The 26,222-nt window shown below is 37.1% G+C and overlaps 1 protein-coding gene across 10 annotated transcripts in view; it reads left to right on the plus strand.

The window, feature by feature from the left end:
* The first annotated feature begins 193 nt into the window (after positions 1-193).
* Positions 194-26,222, plus strand: part of acaca (acetyl-CoA carboxylase alpha) — a 64,971-nt gene continuing 38,942 nt past the window's right edge. For all 10 annotated transcript variants that reach the window (XR_012355552.1, XM_073839480.1, XM_073839481.1 and 7 more), the window contains exons 1-16: positions 194-333; positions 2,820-3,075; positions 7,813-7,945; positions 9,187-9,325; positions 9,633-9,742; positions 10,262-10,343; positions 10,450-10,548; positions 14,024-14,130; positions 14,215-14,325; positions 14,406-14,615; positions 15,930-16,100; positions 16,964-17,125; positions 22,937-23,100; positions 23,238-23,388; positions 23,593-23,696; positions 23,991-24,218. Coding sequence is in view for 9 of the 10 variants with exons in the window: in XM_073839480.1 (XP_073695581.1) it covers positions 2,849-3,075; positions 7,813-7,945; positions 9,187-9,325; positions 9,633-9,742; positions 10,262-10,343; positions 10,450-10,548; positions 14,024-14,130; positions 14,215-14,325; positions 14,406-14,615; positions 15,930-16,100; positions 16,964-17,125; positions 22,937-23,100; positions 23,238-23,388; positions 23,593-23,696; positions 23,991-24,218 (2,198 nt within the window). In the remaining variant the exon portion in view is untranslated. The remainder of the gene's footprint in view (positions 334-2,819; positions 3,076-7,812; positions 7,946-9,186; positions 9,326-9,632; positions 9,743-10,261; positions 10,344-10,449; positions 10,549-14,023; positions 14,131-14,214; positions 14,326-14,405; positions 14,616-15,929; positions 16,101-16,963; positions 17,126-22,936; positions 23,101-23,237; positions 23,389-23,592; positions 23,697-23,990; positions 24,219-26,222) is intronic.

Genomic DNA, 26,222 nt, shown 5'->3' on the forward strand with positions numbered 1-26,222 from the left:
CGAAGCGTCAAATCATTGGGCACACCTTTGTATTTATTTGCATGCGTGATCCCGCCCCGACCTAAGCGCGCAATACGATTGGTCCGCTGATACAGCGTGAGTGGTTGCATCGATGAGGTCAAAGGACGACGTCCAGAAGTAACCCCCCTCGCATCACACCACCGTGATGCTGCTGTCAAAGAGGCTGGAACTCCAGAGCTTGTACCATTATGCTGCTATATAGCCTATTAGCCATCACCGGAACGGAGATGCGCATCAATTAGGAGGGAATTCAGTCGATATTAAAACGTCGGGTTACACGCCTCAGAATTGCTTGCAGACTCTTTTCGCACGGTGAGTACACAAGCTTATTACCAGGAGCGAGTGCTTACTGTAACGCTGCATATGACACTGCACATACTGGACGGATTTATAAAAAATCAACAGCGACTTTGGCTGGCGAACCTTCGTGGAGCAGATGACAGGACAGTTTGTGATGGTAGGATGAGTTAGCATGTTTGCTAGGTTGAACCGATTGCACTGTTTCTCGGTATAAGTTGAGACAGACAGTTCACATGTTTGAACGATGAAGATAATATGACTGTCATACTGATTGAAGGGAACCGGTTTATGGACTGAAATGAGCAGATATTACCCCTAAATGTAAGTGTTAGATTGTTAGAAGGAGTTTCACACAGAGTTGAGGGTCCGCGATGTTGAGACTCGTTGATCAGGTTCATCAGGCTGGATGAGGTGCGGCTATATTTTTTTACATGTGTCAGTTCTGCAGGTGAGTTGCTAAATCGAGGTACAGTAACCAGGTAGGTTCACATGGAGTCAAACGTTAAGATATGGGTAAGATACAATAACTTAGCTCTACTGTTACAGAACTTGTCTTTGTGATACATTGATGGAAACAGATGATAGTACCATGGTGTTTCCATGTGTATCATTGTACAACATAATGATATTTACTTCCGTGGTATTATAAAGAATGTATAGTACATGACTAAATAATAACATAATATTACTAGTAGAACGTCACACACAAATAGATTCCAAAATGCTATGATCCTAATTGGAGGAATATTTTAGCAACATATCATGCAAATATAAAGGTATTTGTACAGTCTTGGAATTAACTAAAACTATTAAAATTATTTTTATTTATGTAAATGAAGGCAAAATAGAAATATTAGATGAAAAACTTTAGAAATTAGAATGCCTCATTGGGAAGTTAAGGTACTAAAATGACTAAAACTTAAATAAAAATAAATTTAAGCTGAATAGAAATATTAGTAACACTAAGGTTACTTTTGTGAGCATTAGTTAACTACATTAGTTAAGATGAACTATTCTATTAATATTTATGAATCTTAATTATCAACATTTACTTATACATTGTTAAAATCTAAAGTTATTACTTAATGTACCTGAGCTAACATGAACTAGCAATTCAAAATCTTAATATCTACTTTAATTGTATCTAAATAATACTTAATGCTGGTCAAAATATCTTTGTATTATTTATGTAGTACTGTCTTGTTACTTGTACTTGCCTTTTTTTCCCAATAAGGCATGATTTGATGGTGACTTGCTTTACACACTGTTCATGAATATGAACTATTTGTCTATCATATCTGGAATTCAATAAATCACTCACTCACTAAGATAAATGCGGTATACATGGTATTATATAAATGAATATAGCAATCAAGTACCATGGTATTACCATGTGATACCAGAACGTTTAGAAAAAGCTGTCATAGTGCGTTTGCTCGATCTTCTGGTGAAACAAGACTTCTCTTGGTGTGTTAATTTAGGCTTCTCCAATCAATTAGTCCACTTAAATAAATCACCACTTTCTTACAGTTGACTGCAAGTTTAAATCTGCCTTCATCCAATCAGCAACCAATGCATAGAAATAAGTCCCCGCCTTACTACTTTTTCGATAATCTGTTTTACTTGAATGTATGTCACAATACTGATATGTAAAAAGATTGGTAGCTACTTATGTTACATTATATCTTCAAGTAAAATAAAAGAGGCACATTTGCATCATGTTATCCTTGTTTTTATGTCATCTGTTCTTTGGAAAAATATATTTACAGTGATGGCCAAAATTATTAGAACACTAGTATTTTCACCAGCTAAAAATGGTTTTAAGTTAGTTATTTCTATCTTTTGCTGTATTGTGTAAGTAGGAAATATCAGTTAACTTTTCCAAACATTCATTTTGCCATTAATTGTAATAATTTAGTGAGATTTTTGTTTGCACAAGGAGTCTGACAACAGCCAGTGCTTAACACACAGCGATCTGATCCCATCATCACCCAGTCTGTCTAGAATGACATGAAAAAACAGAACAAACTGAGACAGACTAAATCCAGAAGAGCTGTGGCAAGGTTGACAAGATGCTTTAAGATACCTGCAAAGCTACAGTACTGTTAAAGTTTTAGGCACTTGTGTAAAAATGCTGTAAAATGTGGATGCTGTCAAAAATAATATCATAAATAGATTTTCTTTATCAATTAACTTCTATTAACTAAATGAAATCAACATTTGGTGTGGCTATAGTTTGTGTTTAAAGCAGCTTTTGCCCTAGGTGCACTTGCACTTAGTTTTACAAAAATCTAAATCTCACTGGAGATTTTCTACAGACACACGAACCGCAAAAGATAGAAATAACTGACTTAAAACCATTTTTTAGCTTTTGAAAATACTAGTGTTATTAAAATTTTGACCACTGTAAGTCCAATATTTAAGAAATCTTCCTGTTGTAGTAACCTTTGATTTGAAGATTTAATAAGAACTAATGGTTTTTTTCTCTCCCTGTATAGTGCTTGCAGCCTGCCAGCGTGGCCTAAGTATGGCAGAGCAGACCTCCACCGAGAAGAAGCTTCCAGCAGTGGCTGCGCTGCACTCTCACTTTATAGTGGGCTCTGTGTCCGAAGAAAACTCTGAGGATGAAACCGCAGGGAAGCTGGACCTGCAGTTGGAGGAGAATCCTCGCTCACTTTCCCCCTCTTCTGTCAGTTCAGACAGCACTTATGAGATGGGCTTCGACAGCCTGGACGGATCATTGCACAATATGAGGTCAGAGATGCTTATACACTCAGTTGCAGTTATTGTGACATGGATGTCCACTTTCACCAAGTCTGTATCACGCTTGCTCCGCCTGGTGCTCGATATCAGGGTCGTGGCCTTTGAAAAGGACTAGTTTAAAGATAAGGCTAGTGCTGGTTGACAAAATAAGTGATTACATTTTTTAGCCCATGTGTGATTGAGGGAAGTAGGGAGCAGTATTGTGCAAATTGGTGGCTTGAGGATACTGGGTTCATCAAGGTTCATCTGGGTTCTTCACTATGCTGTGTGAAAATGTGCACAAGCGCCTGTCTGTGTGATTGGTTAAGTTTGGTTGCACCGCCAGTCTTTGGCAGTGTTTTCCATCTCTATGCCCACTGGGTTTTCACACAGACATGCCATAATGGGTGATGCTTCAGGAATAGATTGGACCACTGTTATCTATAATTTATTATATATTATTTTTTTAATATTAGTGTTTTTTATTACCTTAACTTTATGTATGTCTGCACTATGTTTGTACTTTCTGTACTGGAAGCTCCTAACACCAAGATAAATTCCTTGTGTGTGTGAACACACTTGGCTTTAAAACTCTTTCTGATTCTGAGTTAGACAGGAGGCTGTTTGACCTGCCCTGGAAGAGTGGTAGTGTAATGCTCAAGGATCTGCACTATTGATAAAAGTGGCTATTTAGTTTTTCACAGAATTCCAGATCCACATAATAGATTTAACAGTTGACCACAGTTTACTCTTCAGAACATTTCAAGCTGTTACCACACTGTAGAACTTTTCTAATTGCTTACATTTTTTTTATGTATGTTTTAAAAAGTGGAATTTAATTAAATGAAATATATTTTCATTGTAATAAATTGTATTTGACACAGTTATTTTAATATCATTGATATACTTGTAGTTTTTGGTAATAGTTTAGTTATATTTAATTTCTTCAGAATTTTAAAGTTTCACTAATTTGTTGTATATGTTACAATATATCTAGCTTTTAGTTTTAGTCTATTTAGTTATTTTAGTACTTCAACTTGTGAAGTTAATGAAAATAAGCTGAAATAAAATAAGTTTGAGTGTTTTTGAAATATTTTATTTTATTTAAAGTAATGATTTTTTTTATGATTTTAGTTTTAGTTAATTATAATCCAACTTTACATAAATATTCTCGGAGTAAACAGTACATTTTTACTGTAATTATTTATCAAATACATTATGTGAATCTATTCTTATCTTATGATATAATATATTACAATGAACACTCTGCTAGATTGTATTTTTAAAAAGCTCAAACGATTAATCACATCCAAAATAAGTTTTTGTTCACATAATATATGTGTGCAGGGGCGGACTGGCCATCGGGAGAACCGGGACAATTCCCGGTGGCCTGGCAGCCAATTTGGTCCGCTGCCAATTTTTTTATTTATATTTTATTTTCATATATATTGTTGTTGTTGTTGTTGTTGTTTCTGTTGCCTGCCGAATGTACTAAAGTGATTATTTCCAAATTCAATAATAATACTCTAATTAATTGTAATCCTGTTCGTCTTGACTGACAACGCAATTCGCCACGCGCACGCTCCGCCCATCTGCGCCTCCGCCAAAAGAATGCAAGACTCGAGAATGGAGAGCCCAGGTGGAGCAGAGAGTCGAAACTGTCCTGTTCAGTACTTCATTTACAGGTCAGATACATCTATAAATAGACTATTCTGGTTTTGTTTACTTAGTTAAACTGCTTGCAAATATTATCAATAGCAGTCTGTTTGCTGAAAAATTAACAAAATGGCATAACATGTAAAGAGTAGGAACTTAGCAGACAAATATTCACATTGTTTTATAACACGTTTAGAGGGAGCTAAGGCTAACAACAATACAGCCCTTACAAAAATTAACCATGTTTTCACTAAAAACCAAAAAACATTGTTACTATATTTAAACTATGGTAACCACAAATTAGCAAAGATTTTGCTACACTTGGTATTTGTAGTAAATGGTATTTGTAGTAAAACTCTGGTTATACAAATTGTAATCAAAATGGCAAAAAAAAAAAAAAAAAAAAAAAAAAAACACGGTTACTACTATACTTTTACCATAGGTCTAATTAAACCATGGTTAATATTCCTAAGGACAAAACATGACCCATGATAATGGAAAAAAAAAAATCAGTATTAGGATTTTACTAAAGATATATTCAAGATGTAGCTATTATTGTAGGCCAACAGTTTTGATATTTAGGCAAGATAAAACAATAGCACATGGTCCTAATGTTATACTTACATTTTTATAAAAAGGTAAATGGAAGTTCAAGAGATAATCTTTAATTATTTTGCATGGCTCCAGCCAGTGGATTATACTTTTTTATTGTCCATTGTTTCAGAATTTATTGTGGGTTTTAGGGATGGCCTGGATGAGTGTGAGATTTCCCGGCCTGAAATTTTGTCCCAGTCCGCCCCTGTATGTGTGTGTGTTGTGTATATTTATTATGTACATATATACATGCATGTGTGTGTATTTATATGTTATGTTTATAATGTTATATATTAATATTAAAATATAAAAAATTGTTAATATTAAATATATTAACCCAACTTTTGAGCACGTTAACGCCGATAACGGCCCACCACTAATATATATATATATATATATATATATATATATATATATATACATATACATATACATATACATATACATAATAAACTCATACAGCTGCTTTTAGTGTATTTTGTGTTTTCTGATTGTATTCACATTAAACGTTGATTTAATTTCCATAATACGTCATGCATCAGTGTTTAACTAAGGCCTCTTACGAGCTGCCCTGAGAAGTGCTATAGGATGGGGTGGTGGTGCTGAAACTGCCTGAGTGGGCCAATTTATGCCCCTCCTCCCCATATTGCTCTACTATTGGTCAAGGGGAGGTGCTGTGGTTGGAAAGTGCAGAGGAAGTACAAAACATTCTTTTTGCCTTAGGGGAGGGAGAATCAAGGAGTCGGGGAGAGAGAGAGAGAAACATTCCAGTCCATCCCCCTTAAAGGAGCACTTTGTGTGTGCCAGCACTTCCGACATGATGCAATACTGTAACTTTAGGTTACACGTGAAGGATATATTAGGGAGAGATAGCATACTACTATACTAGCAATTCTATTTATTCAGTATACAGTATGTAAGTTATGCATATTATGCATTTTCTCTGTCTTGAATAACAAATTGACCTAAATGTGCCAACCCGGGAATCTTGTGTGATATTATGTATCCTACAGTGCAATGCACTTGACCATGCATTTCCAGAAGAACCAAAGCCAGAAGTCATATCTGTCTTCTTGATTTAGACTTCCAAAAGTTAAAACATTTTTACACAAAATTGGATATGCAAATAAACTTTTTGATATGCAGCACGTAGCATACTGCTGATTAATATGCATAATGCTTGTATATATGTTTCACATACTGTTTTAGGCTGTATACAGTATTATGTCTAATGCAGTCTGCTAGTTTAAAGACATTTGTCTATTCAGCGATCTATCACTAACTATTTATGTTTTTTTTTTTTTTTTTTTTTTTTTAAAAGCACTTTAAAGGGAGTGAATTTACAGAGTTGATTTGCAGGCTTTGGAATGTCATGAAAGTTATTAAATACATGGGACAAACTCTTAAAGTCATGGAAAATAGTAAATATAGAAGCTTTTCTAATTCTATTTCATTGCCTTGAAGGAGAAGTTCACTCCCAGAACTAAAATTTGCAGATAATTTACTCACCCCCTTGTTATCCAAAATGTTCATGTCTTTATTTTTTCAGTCATAAAGAAATTGTTTTTTTTTTTTGTTGAGGAAAACATTTCAGGATTTCTCTCCATATAGTGGACTTCAATGTGCCCACGAGTTTGAACTTCCAAATGCAGTTTAGATGCAGCTTCACAGGGCTCTAAACGATCTCAGCTGAGGAATAAGGGGGAGGAATTTGAGGTTAAAAAGTATTAAAAAAAAATTTTTTTTAGCAATAAAACGATCCTTTCACTAAATAAGACTCTTTTTCCTCGGCTGGGATCGTTTAGAGCCATTTGATGCTGCATTTAAACGGCATTTTGGAAGTTCAAACTCGGGGGCACCATTGAAGTCCATTATATGGAAAGAAATCCTGAAGTGTTTTCCTCAAAAAACATAATTTCTTTACGACTGAAGAAGGAAAGACATGAACATCTTGGATGACAAGTGGGTGAGTAAATTATCTGTAATTTTTGGTTCTGGAAGTGAACTTCTCCTTTAGAGAGTGGCTGCTTTAACATGCTCCATTTAATCTAATGCACAGATCTATTTTGATATATCAGATGTTTTGTCCTGCTCTGAAAACATAAGTGACTGTATGACTGTACTGTACATCAGTTATGCATATCTAAAGTAAAACATGGCGAGTGGAAGCACACACTGTCAAACAATGCACACGTGTCTCGCAGTGCAAATTTTGTGCAATGAAGCCCGCCGCATCTCTAGCACGCACACGTGACATTTGCTCAGAATTGATTATGAAATATTCAAAGTCGTTGAAGAGAGAATAGCGATGCATTGGAGAATTGATGTTTTTCTCCCACCCCTATAATATCTTGCTTTTGTTTCAGTTTTTCTTAAAGTTCGAAAAATTCAATCCATCAGCAAAGCAGTTGCGTAGCGTTTGTATTGCTGTTGTGTTAATCTCTTTGTGTTTCTCAGGTTGCCTTGTGAATTATGATGGTATTGTGTGTGTTTCTCAAGGCCTAGCATGTCAGGACTTCACCTTGTGAAGCAGGGCAGGGACCGCAGACGCATGGACCTGCAGAGAGATTTTACTGTCGCTTCCCCCGCTGAGTTTGTCACCCGCTTTGGTGGAAACAAAGTCATTGAAAAGGTAAGATTCTGCTAAGTGTGCGTGGTGCAGCGTTATTTTATTTTTATATTTTATTTAGTCTTTTTACGATTTAATTGCAATTAAAATCTTCATTTAAATCTACATTTTAAAATTGAAATTGAGTTGTTTTTGTAATTTTTCTCATTAATATTTTACATATGTCTGTACATGTTTAGTCATGTTATGTTTGCTTTAGTTATTTTATTACAGGTTAAACTAAATGAAATTGAGTAGTTTTTCCTTGGCATTTAAATTTAAATAAGTTTTAATTATTTGTTAAAGGTGACCTATTTTGCCCCTTTTTACAAAATGTAAAATAAGTCTCTGATGTCCCCAGAGAGTGGAGAGTGGATCTTCAAGAGCCAGCAAAAACAAAATAGGACAATCTCGCGCACTGAAAATGTCTCAAACTCTCAGTAGCAGTGTTCAGCCTGATATGCTCGAACTGGCAACGGTTTTAAAAATCAGTCATTATACTATGCAAAATAAATGCATGTTTATGAATTACACATACAGGGAGCACTGTGCGATAAAAATAATGAGATAGCTGGTCTCATCGTGTGCTATCACAAACTTTATAAGTCCCACTTTGTATGAGCTCGACAAGTTCAAGCGGTTGACTTCACATCTTACAGAGTGCCAAGAAGCTCTTTCAGAAAGGCAATTTGGAAAACAAACGCATGATACTTACTTTGTCTGAAGCTGACATTCGTGCACAAAGCGTTGTTTTTGATTCCTGAACATAAAGGGGACTTTACAGTTTTTTTCTGGGACATTTTCTTCAAAAAAGAATTTTAGCCACAGTGTCCTCAGCAGCTCAGATTGAAGGAGTCTGTGGAGACTCCAGCAGCTACAGCAAAAAAAAAAATGTTAATAGCGAACTGCTGCTTCTTAGGGGTGTTTCTGTGCTAATAGGGCAGAGATTGTCACAAATGGACATGGACTTTTTACCCACTATGACGTGTACTTTGGGACAAATCTGGAATTGTATGTTCAGAGAGACTGTTTATGATTTATTGGGATTCTAAAAAAAATAAGTGGGTTGATTTTTACCATTATGGACTGCTTGTTTTCACACACTGCAGCCATACAACTGTTCAAACACCTTATAAAAGTGATTTTTGCATAGGTCCCCTTTATCTTTAAGACTGAATGTCTTTTTATAGTTTTTGTTACCTATAAACAACCCTGGTGTGGTGACACCTGTGAAAATCTAAATATATTTTGTTTTGTTGTGACAGGTCCTCATTGCCAACAATGGCATTGCTGCAGTCAAGTGCATGCGCTCCATTCGTCGCTGGGCTTACGAAATGTTTCGGAATGAACGGGCCATACGTTTTGTGGTCATGGTTACCCCGGAGGACCTCAAGGCCAATGCAGGTATGTTTAAAGTGCTGAGCGTCATAAGACTTACAAGAAAATAGCGTAAGGAAACCTTCCCCCACTCCTGGCTGTATCATGGTGTAATCCAGGAAAAGCCTGCTGGACTGGCAAATGTATTTAACAAGGAATGTCTTGGTTCCTCTCTTCATTGTTTAAATTGTGTCATTAGGCTTTGTCGATGCATGCCTGGCCTAATTTGCATAGAAAGGGTTCAGTGAGTTGAAAATCATTTGTCAATAGGCCTGTTATCTCAAATATACTCAATGCAATACTCATGCAAACATATGTATAACTCTGTCCACAGAGTATATCAAGATGGCAGATCACTATGTACCTGTCCCAGGAGGGACAAACAACAACAACTATGCTAATGTGGAACTCATTTTGGACATAGCAAAACGAATTCCAGTTCAGGTAAATGCATTTGAGCTTTGATGACTGCTGTTCAGAGCAAATAAAGTGAACACCAAGACTTAAAAGACTTGAATCAGGCTGCACAATTCATGTGTGAAATTTAAGACTGTAACTTATTGTAAAATAAGTGTTACTATATTTATTATTATTAAGATTAAGATTATTAAGAACTTAAAATCTTTGGGGATACTTTGAGAAAATGTATGCCAAAAAGGGTTAAACTGACACAAATGTTTGGGAATCCCTCTGCTGAGGCAAGCATGGCTGTAATTGCTTATTATTAGCTAAACCCTTTACTGGCCCTTAGTCCTACACTTTTTTTTTTTTGTTAGTTTTTTTTTCCCCTTTTTTTCTTCTTTGTGTTTCACTTCTCTAACTTGCTTTCTAATCTAGTTGTCTAATGAAGGCAGTGTATATTACAAATATTGATAGCTCTTTGACGAATTGCTGTGTTTCTTACTTTGGATAAAGCCATCTGCTAAATGTATAAATGTAATAATGTAATGTGCTTGTCTTTAGGCTGTATGGGCTGGTTGGGGTCATGCCTCTGAAAACCCCAAACTTCCTGAGTTGCTGCACAAGAATGGCATCGCCTTCATGGGTAAGACTGAGCTATTATAATAAACCTTACCACACCACAGTAATTCAATTATTGTATTGTATGGTACTGTACTGTTCTTACTATTGTGGTTTGTATCTTTCCTTAGGTCCACCTAGTCAGGCTATGTGGGCTCTTGGGGATAAGATCGCCTCTTCTATTGTGGCCCAGACAGCTGGCATCCCCACGCTGCCCTGGAGTGGAACAGGTTTGTTTCAACCTCGGCTGACTGATGTGTATATGAACAAAACCCATTTGTTAATGATTCGTTATATCTTATGTTACTGTTTGGAATTAGTCTGACTTACTCAACTATTATCATTCCTTTTAAAGGGATAGTTCAAGTACACCATGATTTATTCAAGCCTCAAGCCATCCTAGGTGTATATGACTTTCTTCTTTGAGATGAATACAATCAGAGTTGTATTAAAAAATGTCCTGGCTCTTCCAAGCTTTATAACGGCAGTGAATGGCTGTTGATTTTTTGAAGTCCAATAAAAAGTGCATCCATCCATCATAAAAAGTGATCCACACGGCTCCGGGGGATAATAAAGGTCTTCTCAAGCGAATCGATGCGTTTGTGTAAAAAAAAAGGGTGACGATCCCTGAAGCGCAGAGAAAAGAGTAAAACAAAACACAGGAAATGTCAAAGAATTGTTGATGGATTTCGATATAATCTAAGAGGAGACTGGATTTCCTTTGCTTCAAACAAAACTTGGTTCTTGCGAGACTAGCATATTCTCACCAGATTTTATGGTATGCCATAGCCTACATCATCCACTGGAAAGCCACTCTCTCGTGAATCTATGCAGGATAGTGGAAGTTAGAGATTATGATTTAAGTTTTAAATATGGGTAGTTTTCTTACACAAGTGCATTGAATTGCTTCAGAATGCTTGTATTAACAGGGTTTCCGCGGGGTCTTAAAAAGTCTTAAAAAGTCTAAAATTTAAAAATCTAAATTTTAGGCCTTAAAAAGTCTTAAATTCGCTGTTCTAGGTCTTAAATAATTTTACACAGGTCTTATTTTTCCGATGTCCATGTAACGCTACCTCTAAAGCTCATTTAAATTCTCTTTTTGTTGTTTCCGTGGTGTTGTAGTTCTTTATTTCACTATTCCAAATATAATTAGCGGTATTTAAACTACAAATGAGACCAGCATGCAATAGCCAATCAGCTTTCTGTTATTGTCGCGAGTCTCTCTCGGATTGTACCGCAGAAGTAAAATGGATTTAACTTTTTAGCTATGGGGAAGTGCAAGTTTAGTGATACTTAGCCAAGCCCTATATTCAGTTTTTTTCAAGCTAAGGCCAGTTGCTAACAACTAGATTTTTTTCTCCCTCTGTGGAAGTTACTGCTTCTTCAGAATCACAGTAGCAGAATACAGGTCAAACTACCTTTTTCTGTATATAATGTTATCAATAGGCTAATAATAAGAAATATAGGTCGAGCTAGCTGACCGCCAGCCTTCGAAATACTTTTAAAATGTTTTTTTTTTTTACTTGCCCGACCGAACAAACCGCCTGATTAAAACTGAAGTGACAAAAACAACTAGTGAAGGATCCAAAGGCAAGAAAGATTCATATTTTTTTTATACATTCAACGTAAACAGAAATTGATAATGGATAGTGTATTTCTGGTCTATTAGTGACATACTTTAAAACAAATGAATGAAACAGCACTCTAAAGAAACACACTGAGGTAAAAATTTCAAATGTATAGTTTATTTATAACATGATATAGTTCAGTAATATACCAAGTGAGCTTTTTGCTAAAAATTCTCACAATTACAAATGTTACATTAATTTTAGCTCAATAAAAAAGTAGTTAGTCAAGTAGTTACTTACATATTAGACAATATGCAACATTAGCAGAAGCATTCTCCTAGCAACGTTCTGCTATGATTCAGCGTTTTGATCTAATCAGTTGAAATAACTCGCTCATGAAGTGACTTACCGCCACCTGCTGGTAATTTAGTGTATTTAAAAGTATGCCTCCACACCTAACATTTCTAATGTATATATTTATAAATCAATAAATGTATTTAAAACATTAATCTCACTTTTAATTTTGCAGTGTAAATTATGTAATCTCACTGCTAACAGCCATTTAGAATTTATTGATAAATTCATAAAATAAATTTCAAAGGCATACATTTCAAAAGTAAAAAAAAAAAAGGCCTTTATAAAGGTAAATCAAATATGCAGATTTAAGATGTAAAAGCTAATAGAGCACTGATGAAAATATTGCTTCAGAATTTTTTTTTTTACATCAGATATTTCTAGTGGTACTTTTATGGAGATATTTTGTGTGGAATAGTATCTGCTGATATGAAAAGTTCACTGTATATCGTAGTAATAAATTTAATTTATGACAGCCATGAAATTGCGTTTACTTTTTACATTAAACACGTTAAATATTACATATATGCATGTAATATAATATCTATTTCCATTACAGGTTTCGGTCTTAAATTTCATATAAGGTGGTATTAAAAAGGTCTTAAAAAGTCTTAAATTTCACTTGTTCATATCTGCAGAAACCCTGATTAAGCCCCCAGAGCTCTGTGTGTGGAGTACTTTTTTATGATGGATAGATGCACTTTACTGGACTTCAAAATGTTAACAGCCATTCACTGTCATTATAAAGTTTGGAAGAGCCGGGACATTTTTTCATATAACTCTTTTCGATTGATATTTGTCTGAAAGAAGAAAGTCATATACACTTAGGATGACTTTGGGTGAACTATCCCTTTAACAATGCCTGTTTCAAAATTAAGCATTTTTTTGTGTAATGAAGGCTTGTGAAACTTTACTTAACATAATTTCTGACTGGTAGTGTGGAACTGATCCTTCGCTAAGTCCCACTGTCACGTTGTAGCCTGTGCTTGTACTGCCAGAATGAGAAGCAATCACACTGAGGGAATTACCTCACAAAATGCATAGCAAAATCTGGATCAACCATTCAGTTGTGTTGAGTAATTACATACAGTTGCCAGAACGTTGTCAGGAAAAGCGATTCAGAATGTAAATCTTTGATAGAGAGGCTTCAGAACTAAAGAAAATGCTCATCATGCTTAACTAGGAAGATAAATCTGCATTATTTCCTCGAGTTGGGATTTCTAACAAGGCATGCCCGGAGCGCAACGGCGCTGTACTTTTATCTATTTTTTAATACAAAAATACATCTACATCTGCTCAGCATGTTTTCCCCCCAATGTAAATAATGCAGATTCTTTCTAGTTCTGATCTTTCTAGTTAAGCATGATGAAGGCGTTTTCTGAAGCCTCTCCATCACACAGATTAAAAAAAAAAAAAAAATGTAATTGGTCTGTCATTTTTTTTGGTAGTTTTTTTTTTTTTTTTTTTAATAAAGAAGCATTATTGTTTTCTTTTTTAAAATCATGCTTCCTTAAAAATGTTTATATTGTGATGTACATCATTATCGACCAACATTTGAAGAATACTATTTTTGATTATATCGATCTTGGTTGGTGTTTAGAGTACATGTAAGTGAGCTTGGTTAATATTTTCCATTTAAAAAAAGAAACACCTCAAGTATTCATTCTCAGATGGGAGATGTGACTTTGGCAGGCGTGCTAAAAACACACCCCCTTTCTTTCCAGCATGTACTACCATCTTAATTGTTGGTTTGGTTTTTGAACATGACGGTGTGTTTGTTCAGGGCTGACAGTAGAGTGGACAGAAGATGACCAGAAGAAAGGAATTGTTAATGTCCCTTCTGACCTGTACGAGCAAGGCTGTGTACATGACGTAGAAGCTGGACTGAAGGTATACTACACATTTACATCAAGCACAATGTGACGTTCATACTTTAGTACACCAATCAGTGAAATAGCATGTTTTGATTGACAGGCGGCAGAACAAATAGGCTACCCTGTGATGGTGAAAGCATCTGAAGGTGGAGGAGGAAAAGGTATCCGGAAAGTCAATTGTGCAGAGGACTTCCCCAACCTCTTTAGACAGGTCAGAATTATTCTTTAGTGCTACACTACAATTTTACGCACATACACTTTCCAAAACTAACCACAGTATGTCTTACTCAGGTTCAAACTGAAGTTCCAGGTTCCCCCATCTTTGTCATGCAACTGGCCAAACATGCTCGCCACCTGGAGGTGCAGATCTTGGCTGATCAGTATGGCAACGCCATCTCTCTGTTCGGCCGTGACTGCTCCGTCCAACGCAGACACCAGAAAATCATTGAAGAGGCTCCAGCTACTATTGCCACCTCTGATGTGTTTGAGGATATGGAGAAGGTATTCAGAAGAAGTCAAATGTTAAAGGTCCTATATTGTACACATTTCTGGAGGTTTATTTTAGTTGTTGATGTCCTTAAGAATATATATTTGCGGTATAAGTGCCAAAATCCATCTCAATATATTTTTACAGCTCCTTTTTTAGGAGCTCTGTCCAAAACAGGTCAATTTTGGCCCATCTAATTAATATTCATGAGCCTCTCTTTTGATTGGCCTGTTGTTTTCTGAGTGACGCACAGCCAGGCCAACCACAGGTAACTACGTCATGTATGCTGTAAGCGAGCTCAGAGCAATAGAGAGAGCCTAGCTTGCTGATACTCAACAGGATATTTCAGAATGATCATTAATGTTTTTTCTTTTTCAAACACTGAATGCAGTAAGCTACATAACTGTTGCTTCAGTAAAGCCCCTTTCACAATGCGCGTTGATTCTGGAAAATTACGGGAACGAGCGCTGTGTGAACAAAAGCCAGAACCATAAAGGCAGTGTTGTAGTGATGATGCACGTTATCATGCGACTCTTCATGACGAAAAAATACGTGCAAAGTGGAATGAAGCGGCGATCGGGCAGAGCCAGCTCCTCACTATCAGCGCTGAAGCACAGTTTGTTCAGGTTAGTTTAGGTTTAGTGAATCGTACGCGTTGCATTACATCTCACATCCAAATGTCACATGTCTTTATGGGTTGTGTGTAAAGCACGCACAGATTCCGGAAAACAACTGTGAATGAACCAAATTAAACAACTCCGGAACAAATCATGGGACACATTATCCGTGTATTTACCGGAATCGCTGTGTGAAAGAGGCTGAAGTTGACTGCCACTGGTCTCTTATATTAACGTTGTTCGGAAGCCTGTGCAATGATGTAGTTTCCTGACATCCATGGACTGAACAGCGTTTTCTCGACTTGTTTTCGTGTTGTTGTTGCTCAACAATGGAATGGATGCGTTGTTGTCTGGGTTTGACAAAAGGAGGGTGGGACGGTGGTTGGTGGTGACTGAAGGCGGTGACTGAGTAGATCGGACGTCACATCTTTACGGAAGTCACAGCGTCTCCTGAAAAGAAACAGCTACTTTAAACAGGCTGTGTGCAGTTTACTGTGGATTGACTGCTTTGAAACTCATATGGTAGTTACATAGCCCCTAGACCTCAGTTATCATGAAAAAAGCCAGGAAATTTCGATTTTGACAATATGGGACCTTTAATACTGTATTTTCCTAAGAGAATGAATAAAATATATGGCATCATGAAACACTGGGTTACTTAAACATAAAAAGAAATGTTGATATTCAGAACTATGTTTTGGTCTGTTTCAGTGTGCAGTGAGGTTGGCGAAGATGGTGGGCTACGTGAGTGCAGGTACAGTGGAATATCTCTACAGTCAAGACGGCAGCTTTTACTTCCTAGAGCTCAACCCTCGTCTTCAAGTGGAACATCCTTGTACTGAAATGGTGGCTGATGTTAACCTGCCAGCGGCCCAACTGCAGGTCTGCATGTGAATTTGTGTTTTAAAGTAATATTAGAGGTTAAATAATTTATTTTATGTTATATTATTTGATTTACTCTGTTTTTCTAATATTATACATAATCCTTATGCTCTATTATTATTATTATTACTGCTCAATTTCCATTGGATATCATTTTGACTCCTCCCTGTAAAAACAAAGGAAAGATGCATTTACAGTGATGTGAATCCTCTGCTTTTAAAAACCTTAATTTTAACTATGTAAATATTGAAATAACCTGCTACAGTTGCCTCACTGTAACTACATTACTGTGCATTTTTCCATTTTGCCAAGAGTTTTTAAGTAGTATTTACCAAGATTATTGGTTTAATAAATGTAAGATATACTTTCTATTACTAATCCACCTTTGCCACACAGCACATGCAGATCTTCACAATCGCTAGACTGGCAGCATCTAGGGAACAATACAGTACAGTCTCTGCGGTAGACACTTGTCAAGTGACCACTGTCTTTGCAATGTAGGTCACTTGGCTGAGGCCAGTGTGCTATAGGTCCAGTGGGAGTGGGAGAGGGGGGTTAATACGCTTATGTAACACACAAAGACTGCTGCAGATGAATGAGGCGAATTGATGGAGGGAGAAAAGGGTAGAATGATGAGGGCAACGGGGAGAGAAACACAGTGGGGAGACATTCATTTATTGCTCCTGCTCAAGTCTCTTCAGCTGCATATTTTACTCATATCAAAGGGCCAGAACATCACAGAGATTGCATATGGACTGTTTTTATGTTTATGCACATTTTTATTTATTTGTTTGGTTGTGTTGTTTTTGATTTTGGAAGCTTTTTTTTTGGTCACTGTGTGACTCTTGTGTTCTGTCTTGCAGATTGCTATGGGCATCCCACTTCACCGCATTAAGGACATCAGGATCATGTATGGGATGCAGCCGTGGGGTGATTACACCATTGACTTTGATGGACTCTCCACCACCCCCTCTCCACGAGGACATGTAATTGCAGCTCGAATTACCAGCGAGAATCCAGATGAGGTGTGTGATCCTGACTTGTATTTAAAGTGTCATAATGTGAATAAGCTCTGATGTTGATTTCACATGCGAAGGAATTGTCTTGAAAGTCTTGAAGACACCGCAACAAGAAATGGCTTGTTATTTCTAAGGGTCAGAGAGAAGGTGGAAAACAACCTTGAACATGTCTTTTGTGCAAGAAACTTTGACAAACATTTTTAGTAGATATCATGGGAAAGAATGTAATATAATATAATATAATGTAATATAATGTAATGTAATACAGTAGTCAACATTTGAGTTCATCAAAGTTGTCCTACGACAAGAACCGATATTTTTTTGGTTTTAGGACAACTATGATGACAGATTTTGATCCACTTCAGTACTACTGTATAATATACTGCAGGGATGCAAACGGCGCGCCCTTTTGGCGGATGCCGCCTTTTTCACGGCTGTGTGGGGGAAATGTGTGAATCGTGCAGATCCGATGATTTTTTTTTTTTTTTTTTTTTGGGGGGGGGGGGTACATTGGAGTGTCAGATTATAATTTCATCATCATAGGAAATTCTGTATTAAAATTACTAAATAAGTAAACGCCGTTACAGTCCATGAAACATAGGAAACTTATATGAAAAGAAAACAATGAGTCAGAAAGCTGCGCACGTCAGCCAATTGGCTGCGCACTATTATCTGCTGCCAGCTGCTCTTATAGAGGATGATGGATACCCGCCCCGAGCCCGACGGTACCCGACGGCGGAGCCACAATTTTTTACATGGGGTGGCCAGGGGGTGGCCACTACTATTTCAGGGGGTCCACACACACACACACGCACTGTACTCATAAAGTTATAATAATAAATTAAGGAATTCAAAAGTTTTATTTGCAAAAACAATGCTGAGTTCATTTACAAAAACATTAGCATAAAGAAAAAACAACCAAACAAAAAATACTGCAATTAGACATAGCAGACATCAAACAGACCTGTATTTGAAAAGAAAAAGAAAAACACAGTTTTAGTGTCATCAGTTACAAACTTAGCTTAGGTATATTTAAAACAACATAATTCTGCGGTTCTGATGAGAACTGACAAAACGTTTCACAAATTCATCCATGTTGAGGGAGCGTGCCCTCCTTGACTCAACACTCAGAATCCCTAGGTGACTTAACCTGTCATCAGACATTGTTGTCCTAAGGTGGGTTTTAAAGGGATAGTTCACCCAAAAATGAAAATTTGATGTTTACCTGCTTACCCCCAATGCATCCAAGATGTAGGTTACTTTGTTTCCTCATAAAAACACAAACGAAGATTTTTAACGAAAACCGGTGCAGTCTGCCAGCCTTATCATTGACCTGGATGGGCACCAGACCTTTAAAAGTAAACAAAAACATGCACAGACAAATCCAAATTACACCCCGCGGCTCGTGATGATACATTGATGTCTTAAGACACGAAACGATCGGTTTTTGTGAGAAACTGAACAGTATTTATATCATTTTTTACCTTTGATACACTGCCACGTCCATCTGTCATGTGCACGAGTTTGGCATCAGTCACGTCAAATGAGCACGCGCTCTAGCGTAGAATACGCAAACGCCGGAAGCGATCTGTCGCATGTATACGACACTCATTGTTTACACAGTGCACAGAGATTGTGTGTGTATAGCGGCTATTCAAAATGGTAATTACTTGCACGTATCCTGATTGTTTAAACCGATTTAAAGCTAAAAGATTACGTTAGTTTGCGCAAACTCATCCGGGACTTTTCACTGATTTCCCCTTACGACGTTTGCGTATTCTACGCCAGAGCGCGTGCTAATGTGACGTGACCATGGACGTGACTGATGCACATGACAGATGGACGTGGCTGTGTATCTAAGGTAAAAAATGATATAAATACTGTTCAGTTTCTCACAAAAACCGATCGTTTCGTGTCTTAGGACATCAATGTATCATCACAAGCCATAGGGTGTAATTTGGATTTGTCTGTGCATGTTTTTGTTTACTTTTAAAGGTCTGGTGCCCATCCACTACCATGATAAGGCTGGCAGACTGCACCGGTTTTCGTTAAAAATCTTCGTTTGTGTTTTTCTGAGGAAACAAAGTAACCTACATCTTGGATGCATTGGGGGTAAGCAGATAAACATCAAATTTTCATTTTTGGGTGAACTATCCGTTTAATAAGTTTTAACGCAGAAAAGCTTCTCTCGCAAGTTGCATTGCTCACTGGTACAACAAGAGAAATTTTACAAACTCGAAATAACATCGTAAATTTAATATAATAACTTACATACAGGGCTCGAAATTAACTTTTTTACTTGGTAGCACTGGTGCTCCCAACTTCAAAAAGTGTAGGAGCACCAAATTTATTTTTTAGTAATGCACCGATATTGATTCTTCATGGTAAAACATCGGCAATCAAAATTGACAAGCAAATGGGCTGATTCTGAAAGCCTTTTTAATATATTTTACACCTTAAGCAAGGGACAAGAATGAATGATAATACGTACATGATAATAAGTACATGAACAAGATGTTTATTTTCTCTATTATAGGTACAGCCATTTAAATTAGAGGAAACCACTGCATTTTTAAACAACCTACATAAATAACAAAATATATTATAAATAACAAAAATAAACGACACAGTTCTTTCTTAGTCGTGTAGACAATAAATGCAGCCATAATCAAAGTAGGCTACCCTTTCAATATTCAAAGTGCAAATAGAGACCGAATCTTTCAAGCGTGATTCAGAGCTATCGACAACTACACAACTTATTATAGCTCACATACTAATAACAGCTTCGATATTTTATGTAGCCTAATTTTCGCGCATTAGGGAGTCGCTCTCTAAACGTGGGGTATTAAAATTGCTTTTGAATGCGCGTGCGAGTTTTACTTTTGGTTTCGTTTTAACGATCAAGCGAAACTCTGCGGTGCTGAGCGTGCATTCTACAATACAAGGGCTTACTTTAACAAAACCTTTTGAAAGTGGGAGGACACAAATGGGATTTTGAAAAGCGTGTCCCCAGTGAAAATTACGTCCCTGCGTGAGTGCAGCTCTGCCGCTGAAGTATCATTTGATGTGAATGTATGCCGCGTTGTACAGTAGCCTATATTGAGACTGAGACGCCAGAATTGTATCCGACAGAATGTGCGCTGTAGCACGACGAAATATAGCATATTTCTTCAAAAGCAGATTGTGAAGACCTTTTAATTGTCCACAATTAAATATATATAAAAATCGTTGTATCACACACCCTTAATTGCAGTGCAGTTTGCGCAGGTTCGTTGAGAGAAAAAACAGTTCAGCGGAGCTCAGTGACAGGGAGTGATTGACGGCTAATGTCTCAAATCTGCATTAAATGTAAATATGTAAAGATTAAGTTCAAATGCTTATGTAATGTTGGAGAGAACAGCAAACCTGTCACTGCATCAGCTCACAGCAGTCTGTGCAGTAGTTAGACTAGTAGTTAGACTTTGTAAAGAAATGAAACCAAGTCGCACCACAACAATTTCTTGCACTCGCAAGAAATTAAACTAGCGTTAACTGTCTAAAAACTAGCAGTAAACTAGCGTTAACTGTCTAAAAACTAGCAGTAAACTAGCGTTAACTGTCTAAAAACTAGCAGTAAACTAGCGTTAACTGTCTAAAGTGCGAATTGATCTCTATAATCTCATCAAGTTAACTGATGTCGTCGGCGCCTCGTTAACTTACACAACGGATAATAAACGTTACTCAGCAAACAAACCTTATAATAAACTATTAACGTATTTCAAATATGATGTTTTATTATTTGTCTTACCTTTAAACCATGCTCTTGTCTTTGGCTCGTCTTGATTTGAAAATGGCTTAAGCAGCGTTGCCGGCAAAATTCTAAAACTTCTTTAGACAAATGATGTCAATCAGCATCAGGTACTGCCAGCAGCAAATAAAATTTTGGACACCCCTCTGGCGCCGCCACTGGTTCGGACAGATATTTAGAAAGGATGCTCTGGTTCGGGTCGGGCTCGGTCACATCAGCGCGATAACGCCGGTTTCACACTGCACGCTTAAGCAGGAAGTAAGCAGCGCGTATTTTTTCGGCGCCCATGTTAACAGATTAGAGCATTCACACCGCACACAGAGGCGGCGCGGCAGCGCGTAGCAGGAGCAGAGGCTATTTTTATGGGAAGCCAAACAACCCAAAAGTGGGACGAAACAGCGCTGTATTAAAGTGCTCGCGCCGCGCTGACATGCCATCTGCGCGGCCGACTCGACATCGCAGGGAAGACGTGTTTGCTAGCGCCACCCAATGGGCAGCGCGGCGCTGACAAACACCAAAAGTGGGGCGGGACTTGCTGGTTTAATTGTAATCTCAAACGCCATTGGTTACCTCCTCTATTTCAGAAGTCAGTCAAGTTAATAAGCTTAATGTTGTATGAAAAATTTAAATATAACCTTTAACCATTCCAATAACCATAGAAAAGTGTCATTACAACCTAAAAAGAGGGTTTATGTCCTGGGTTTATGGGTTATTAGTTATTATAGAAATTAATACAATATTAAATAATTAAATTAAAAATATGCGAAGCTGTCTAGGCTAGTCTGTGCGCGATGTAGACAGCATTCAAAATAAGTTAATAATAAATATTACATAAAGTACATTAAATAAAATAACCCCACAATAAACATTTTATGCATCCCACAGTCTTGTAAGTTCGTTAACTGACCCTCTTTTTTCTGTAATATTTGTATCATTCGTTTATATTCGTTATTTTTCCTTTCATTTCGATCTCCTTACTTTGAATGTAAATGATACTGTAAATGATCGACAATAAAGCTTTGATTATGCTATATGACTGTGATTTTTACTGGAATGCAGTTTAAAGATTGAATTTAACATATTTTATTTTGTTTCTTCTAATTAACAGACTAGCCTATAAATATATAGTAGTTCAATGACGAGTGAATTATTCACGTAGTTTCATTTGTAAATAATTTTATTGTCACAGTACATCAAATAAAATAGGCCTACAAGACATTTATCCATCGTTCTATTAACTGATAGTTTTTTCCATATTGTTATTATTATTATTTATTTATATATTTATTAGTATTTATGCCCATGTGTGATGATAAATAAGCTGTTTTCATTTACAAATGAAACTACAATGATTCATTGAAACCTCAGTGAAACACTAGTGTTTAAATAGGCTAGTCTATTAATTAGACGAAACAAAATAAAAGATATGTTAAATCCAACCTTTAAACTGCATTCCAGTAAAAATCACAGTCATATGTCGAGCATTTACAGTATCATTTACATGTACGTTAAGTAAAGAGATCGAAATGAAGGGGGAAACGACTATAAACGAAAATATATGATATTTGCTGCGGGGGCACGGGCTTCGATAATCTCACTCCTTTTCGACCATACCTTTGTTTGCATCCCTGATACTGTTAAAAGTTTGAGGTAGGAACGTTGTTTTTTTTTTTTTTGAAGAAATAAATAATTTTATTTAGCAAGGACACATTAAAAAAATATGAAATATGATTAAGTATCACAACTGTTTAGTAGTAAAGGCTACTAAAATGTAGCTTTGGCATCACAGGAATAAATTACATTGAACAAATAAAACAGCAAATGTAATTTACATTTTTATTAATATTTCACTGCATTTTTTACTGTAGTCTATTATCAAATGAATGCAGCCTTGGTGATCATAGGAAACTTCTTTTAAAAAGCATCTTTTTCAAAAGTCTGACCCTAAACTTTTGAATATTAGTGTATATATTCTAAAATAATGTTTTTACCATGTAAACAACTTCTGATGATGTTTCTGTGTGTGTCAGGGATTTAAACCTAGCTCGGGAACTGTCCAGGAGTTAAATTTCCGCAGTAACAAAAATGTGTGGGGCTACTTCAGCGTGGCGGCAGCTGGAGGTCTGCATGAGTTTGCAGACTCTCAGTTTGGCCATTGCTTTTCCTGGGGAGAGAACCGTGAGGAGGCCATTTCGTGAGTACTGCCAGTTATTTGTTTTTCAGAACAGCTGAGCACAGCAACTGTTACACAATCACCTTCTACAATCACCACTACATGGTTATTTCATATGGAGTCTTCTGTAACATTTATTTATGTATGTATCATATCAGAAACATGGTGATGGCCCTTAAAGAGCTGTCTATCAGAGGAGATTTCAGGACTACAGTGGAGTATCTCATAAAGCTGCTGGAAACAGAAAGTTTCCAGCACAACAGCATCGACACGGGTTGGCTGGACAGACTCATTTCAGAGAAGATGCAGGTGCATGAAACAACCTTTTTTTAATTTCACATTACAACTCTCATAAACATGCCTGTTATTGCTTCCAGATATTGTCAGTCAAATAATCACCTGTGGCAGCAAGACACTGTGACATTTCCTGTCTGATGCTCAAATATAATTCTCTATAGCTTACTATGTAAGTTCATTGTAACTCAGTGTGTGAGTTTGTTTGTTTGTGTGTAGGCTGAGCGTCCTGACACTATGCTGGGAGTAGTGAGTGGAGCTCTGCATGTGGCTGATGTCAACCTCAGAAACAGTGTGTCCAATTTTCTGCACTCGCTGGAGAGGTAACAAACCACTTTATTATTGTAATATTGACAAAAATGTGAAATCTGATATCTTACGTAACAAAGCACAAAGCTTATTGCAGTTGATCAATGGAAGGTGTGGTACAAGTAGTGTTTTTTTTTTTTTTTTAACTTTAAGTTTTAAAGTAATGCATTTTGTTCAATTATCAGCAGAATAGTACAGACCAATTTTGAAAATAATTATTTTGGACCTTAAAACCCAGACCTAATGAGCATATATGTAAATGATATTGCAGTCCTAGGATGTTTTGCTCTTTTCTTCCGTGTCTGTAGAGGGCAGGTTTTACCTGCGCACACCCTGTTGAACACAGTGGATGTTGAGCTGATTTATGAGGGGACCAAATATGTTCTAAAGGTGACCCGACAGTCTCCTAACTCTTACGTGCTCATCATGAATAACTCTTCAGCAGAGGTGGATGTTCATCGGTTGAGCGATGGGGGTCTGCTCCTCTCGTACGATGGCAGCAGCTATACCACCTACATGAAGGAGGAAGTGGACAGGTAGGATTCTTAATGTAAATACAGGATAGAAAACACAAGAACATTATGAGAGCTGTTCATATTAGAGTGTTCATATTGTAGGTTCATTTAAGATCATTTAAAGTGCAGAAATACATTTAGGCTGTGTTCACACTTGTCATGTTTGGTTCGATTAAAAAAAAAACTCTGGTATTTGTCTGTTAGTGCGCTTCATTTGAGTAAGTGTAAACGCTGCCATCCGAACCCTGGTGCACACCAAACAAGAACACTTCCATATTAAAGGATTAGTTCACTTTCATAACAACAATTTACAGATAATGTACTCACCCCCTTGTCATCCAAGATGTTCATGTCTTTCTTTCTTCAGTCATAAAGAAATTATGTTTTTTGAGGAAAACATTTCAGGATTTCTCTACAGTCGTGGCCAAAGGTTTTGAGAATTACATAAATATTGGAAATTGGAAAAGTTGCTGCTTAAGTTTTTATAATAGCAATTTGCATATACTCCAGAATGTTATGAAGAGTGATCAGATGAATTGCATAGTCCTTCTTTGCCATGAAAATTAACTTAATCCCGAAAAAAACTTTCCACTGCATTTCATTGCTGTTATTAAAGGACCTGCTGAGATCATTTCAGTTATCGTCTTGTTAACTCAGGTGAGAATGTTGACAAGCACAAGGCTGGAGATCATTATGTCAGGCTGATTGGGTTAGAATGGCAGACTTGACATGTTAAAAGGAGGGTGATGCTTGAAATCATTGTTCTTCCATTGTTAACCATGGTGACCTGCAAAGAAACGCGTGCAGCCATCATTGCGTTGCATAAAAATGGCTTCACAGGCAAGGATAATGTGACTACTATAGATTGCACATAAATCAACAATTTATAGGATCATCAAGAACTTCAAGGAAAGAGGTTAAATTCTTGTTAAGAAGGCTTCAGGGCGTCCAAGAAAGTCCAGCAAGCGCAAGGATCGTCTCCTAAAGAGGATTCAGCTGCGGGATCGGAGTGCCACCAGTGCAGAGCTTGCTCAGGAATGGCAGCAGGCAGGTGTGAGCGCATCTGCACGCACAGTGAGGCCAAGACTTTTGGAAGATGGCCTGGTGTCAAGAAGGGCAGCAAAGAAGCCACTTCTCTCCAAAAAATAACATCAGGGACAGATTGATCTTCTGCTAAAAGTATGGCGAATGGACTGCTGAGGACTGGGGCAGTCATATTCTCCGATGAAGCCTCTTTCCGATTGTTTGGGGCATCTGGAAAAAGGCTTGTCCAGAGAAGAAAAGGTGAGCGCTACCATCAGTCCTGTGTCATGCCAACAGTAAAGCATCCTGAGACCATTCGTGTGTGGGGTTGCTTCTCATCCAAGGGAGTGGGCTCACTCACAATTTTGCCCAAAAACACAGCCATGAGTAAAGAATGGTACCAAAACACCCTCCAACAGCAACTTCTTCCAACAATCCAACAACAGTTTGGTGAAGAACAATGCATTTTCCAGCACGATGGAGCACCGTGCCATAAGGCAAAAGTGATAACTAAGTGGCTCGGAGACCAAAACGTTAAAATTTTGGGTCCATGGCCTGGAAACTCCCCAGATCTTAATCCCATTGAGAACTTGTGGTCAATCCTCAAGAGGCGGGTGGACAAACCAAAAAAAAACCCCACTAATTCTGACAAAATCCAAGAAGTGATTATGAAAGAATGGGTTGCTATCAGTCAGGATTTGGCCCAGAAGTTGATTGAGAGCATGCTCAGTCGAATTGCAGAGGTCCTGAAAAAGAAGGGCCAACACTGCAAATACTGACTCTTTGCATAAATGTCATGTAATTGTCGATAAAAGCCTTTGAAACGTATGAAGTGCTTGTAATTATATTTCAGTACATCACAGAAACAACTGAAACAAAGATCTAAAAGCAGTTTAGCAGCAAACTTTGTGAAAACTAATATTTGTGTCATTCTCAAAACTTTTGGCCGCGACTGTACATAATGGATATGGATGGCGCCCCCAAGTTTAAACTTCCAAAATG

This window comes from Garra rufa, chromosome 5 (assembly GCF_049309525.1).
Source record: "Garra rufa chromosome 5, GarRuf1.0, whole genome shotgun sequence".
Taxonomy (NCBI): Eukaryota; Metazoa; Chordata; class Actinopteri; order Cypriniformes; family Cyprinidae; genus Garra; species Garra rufa.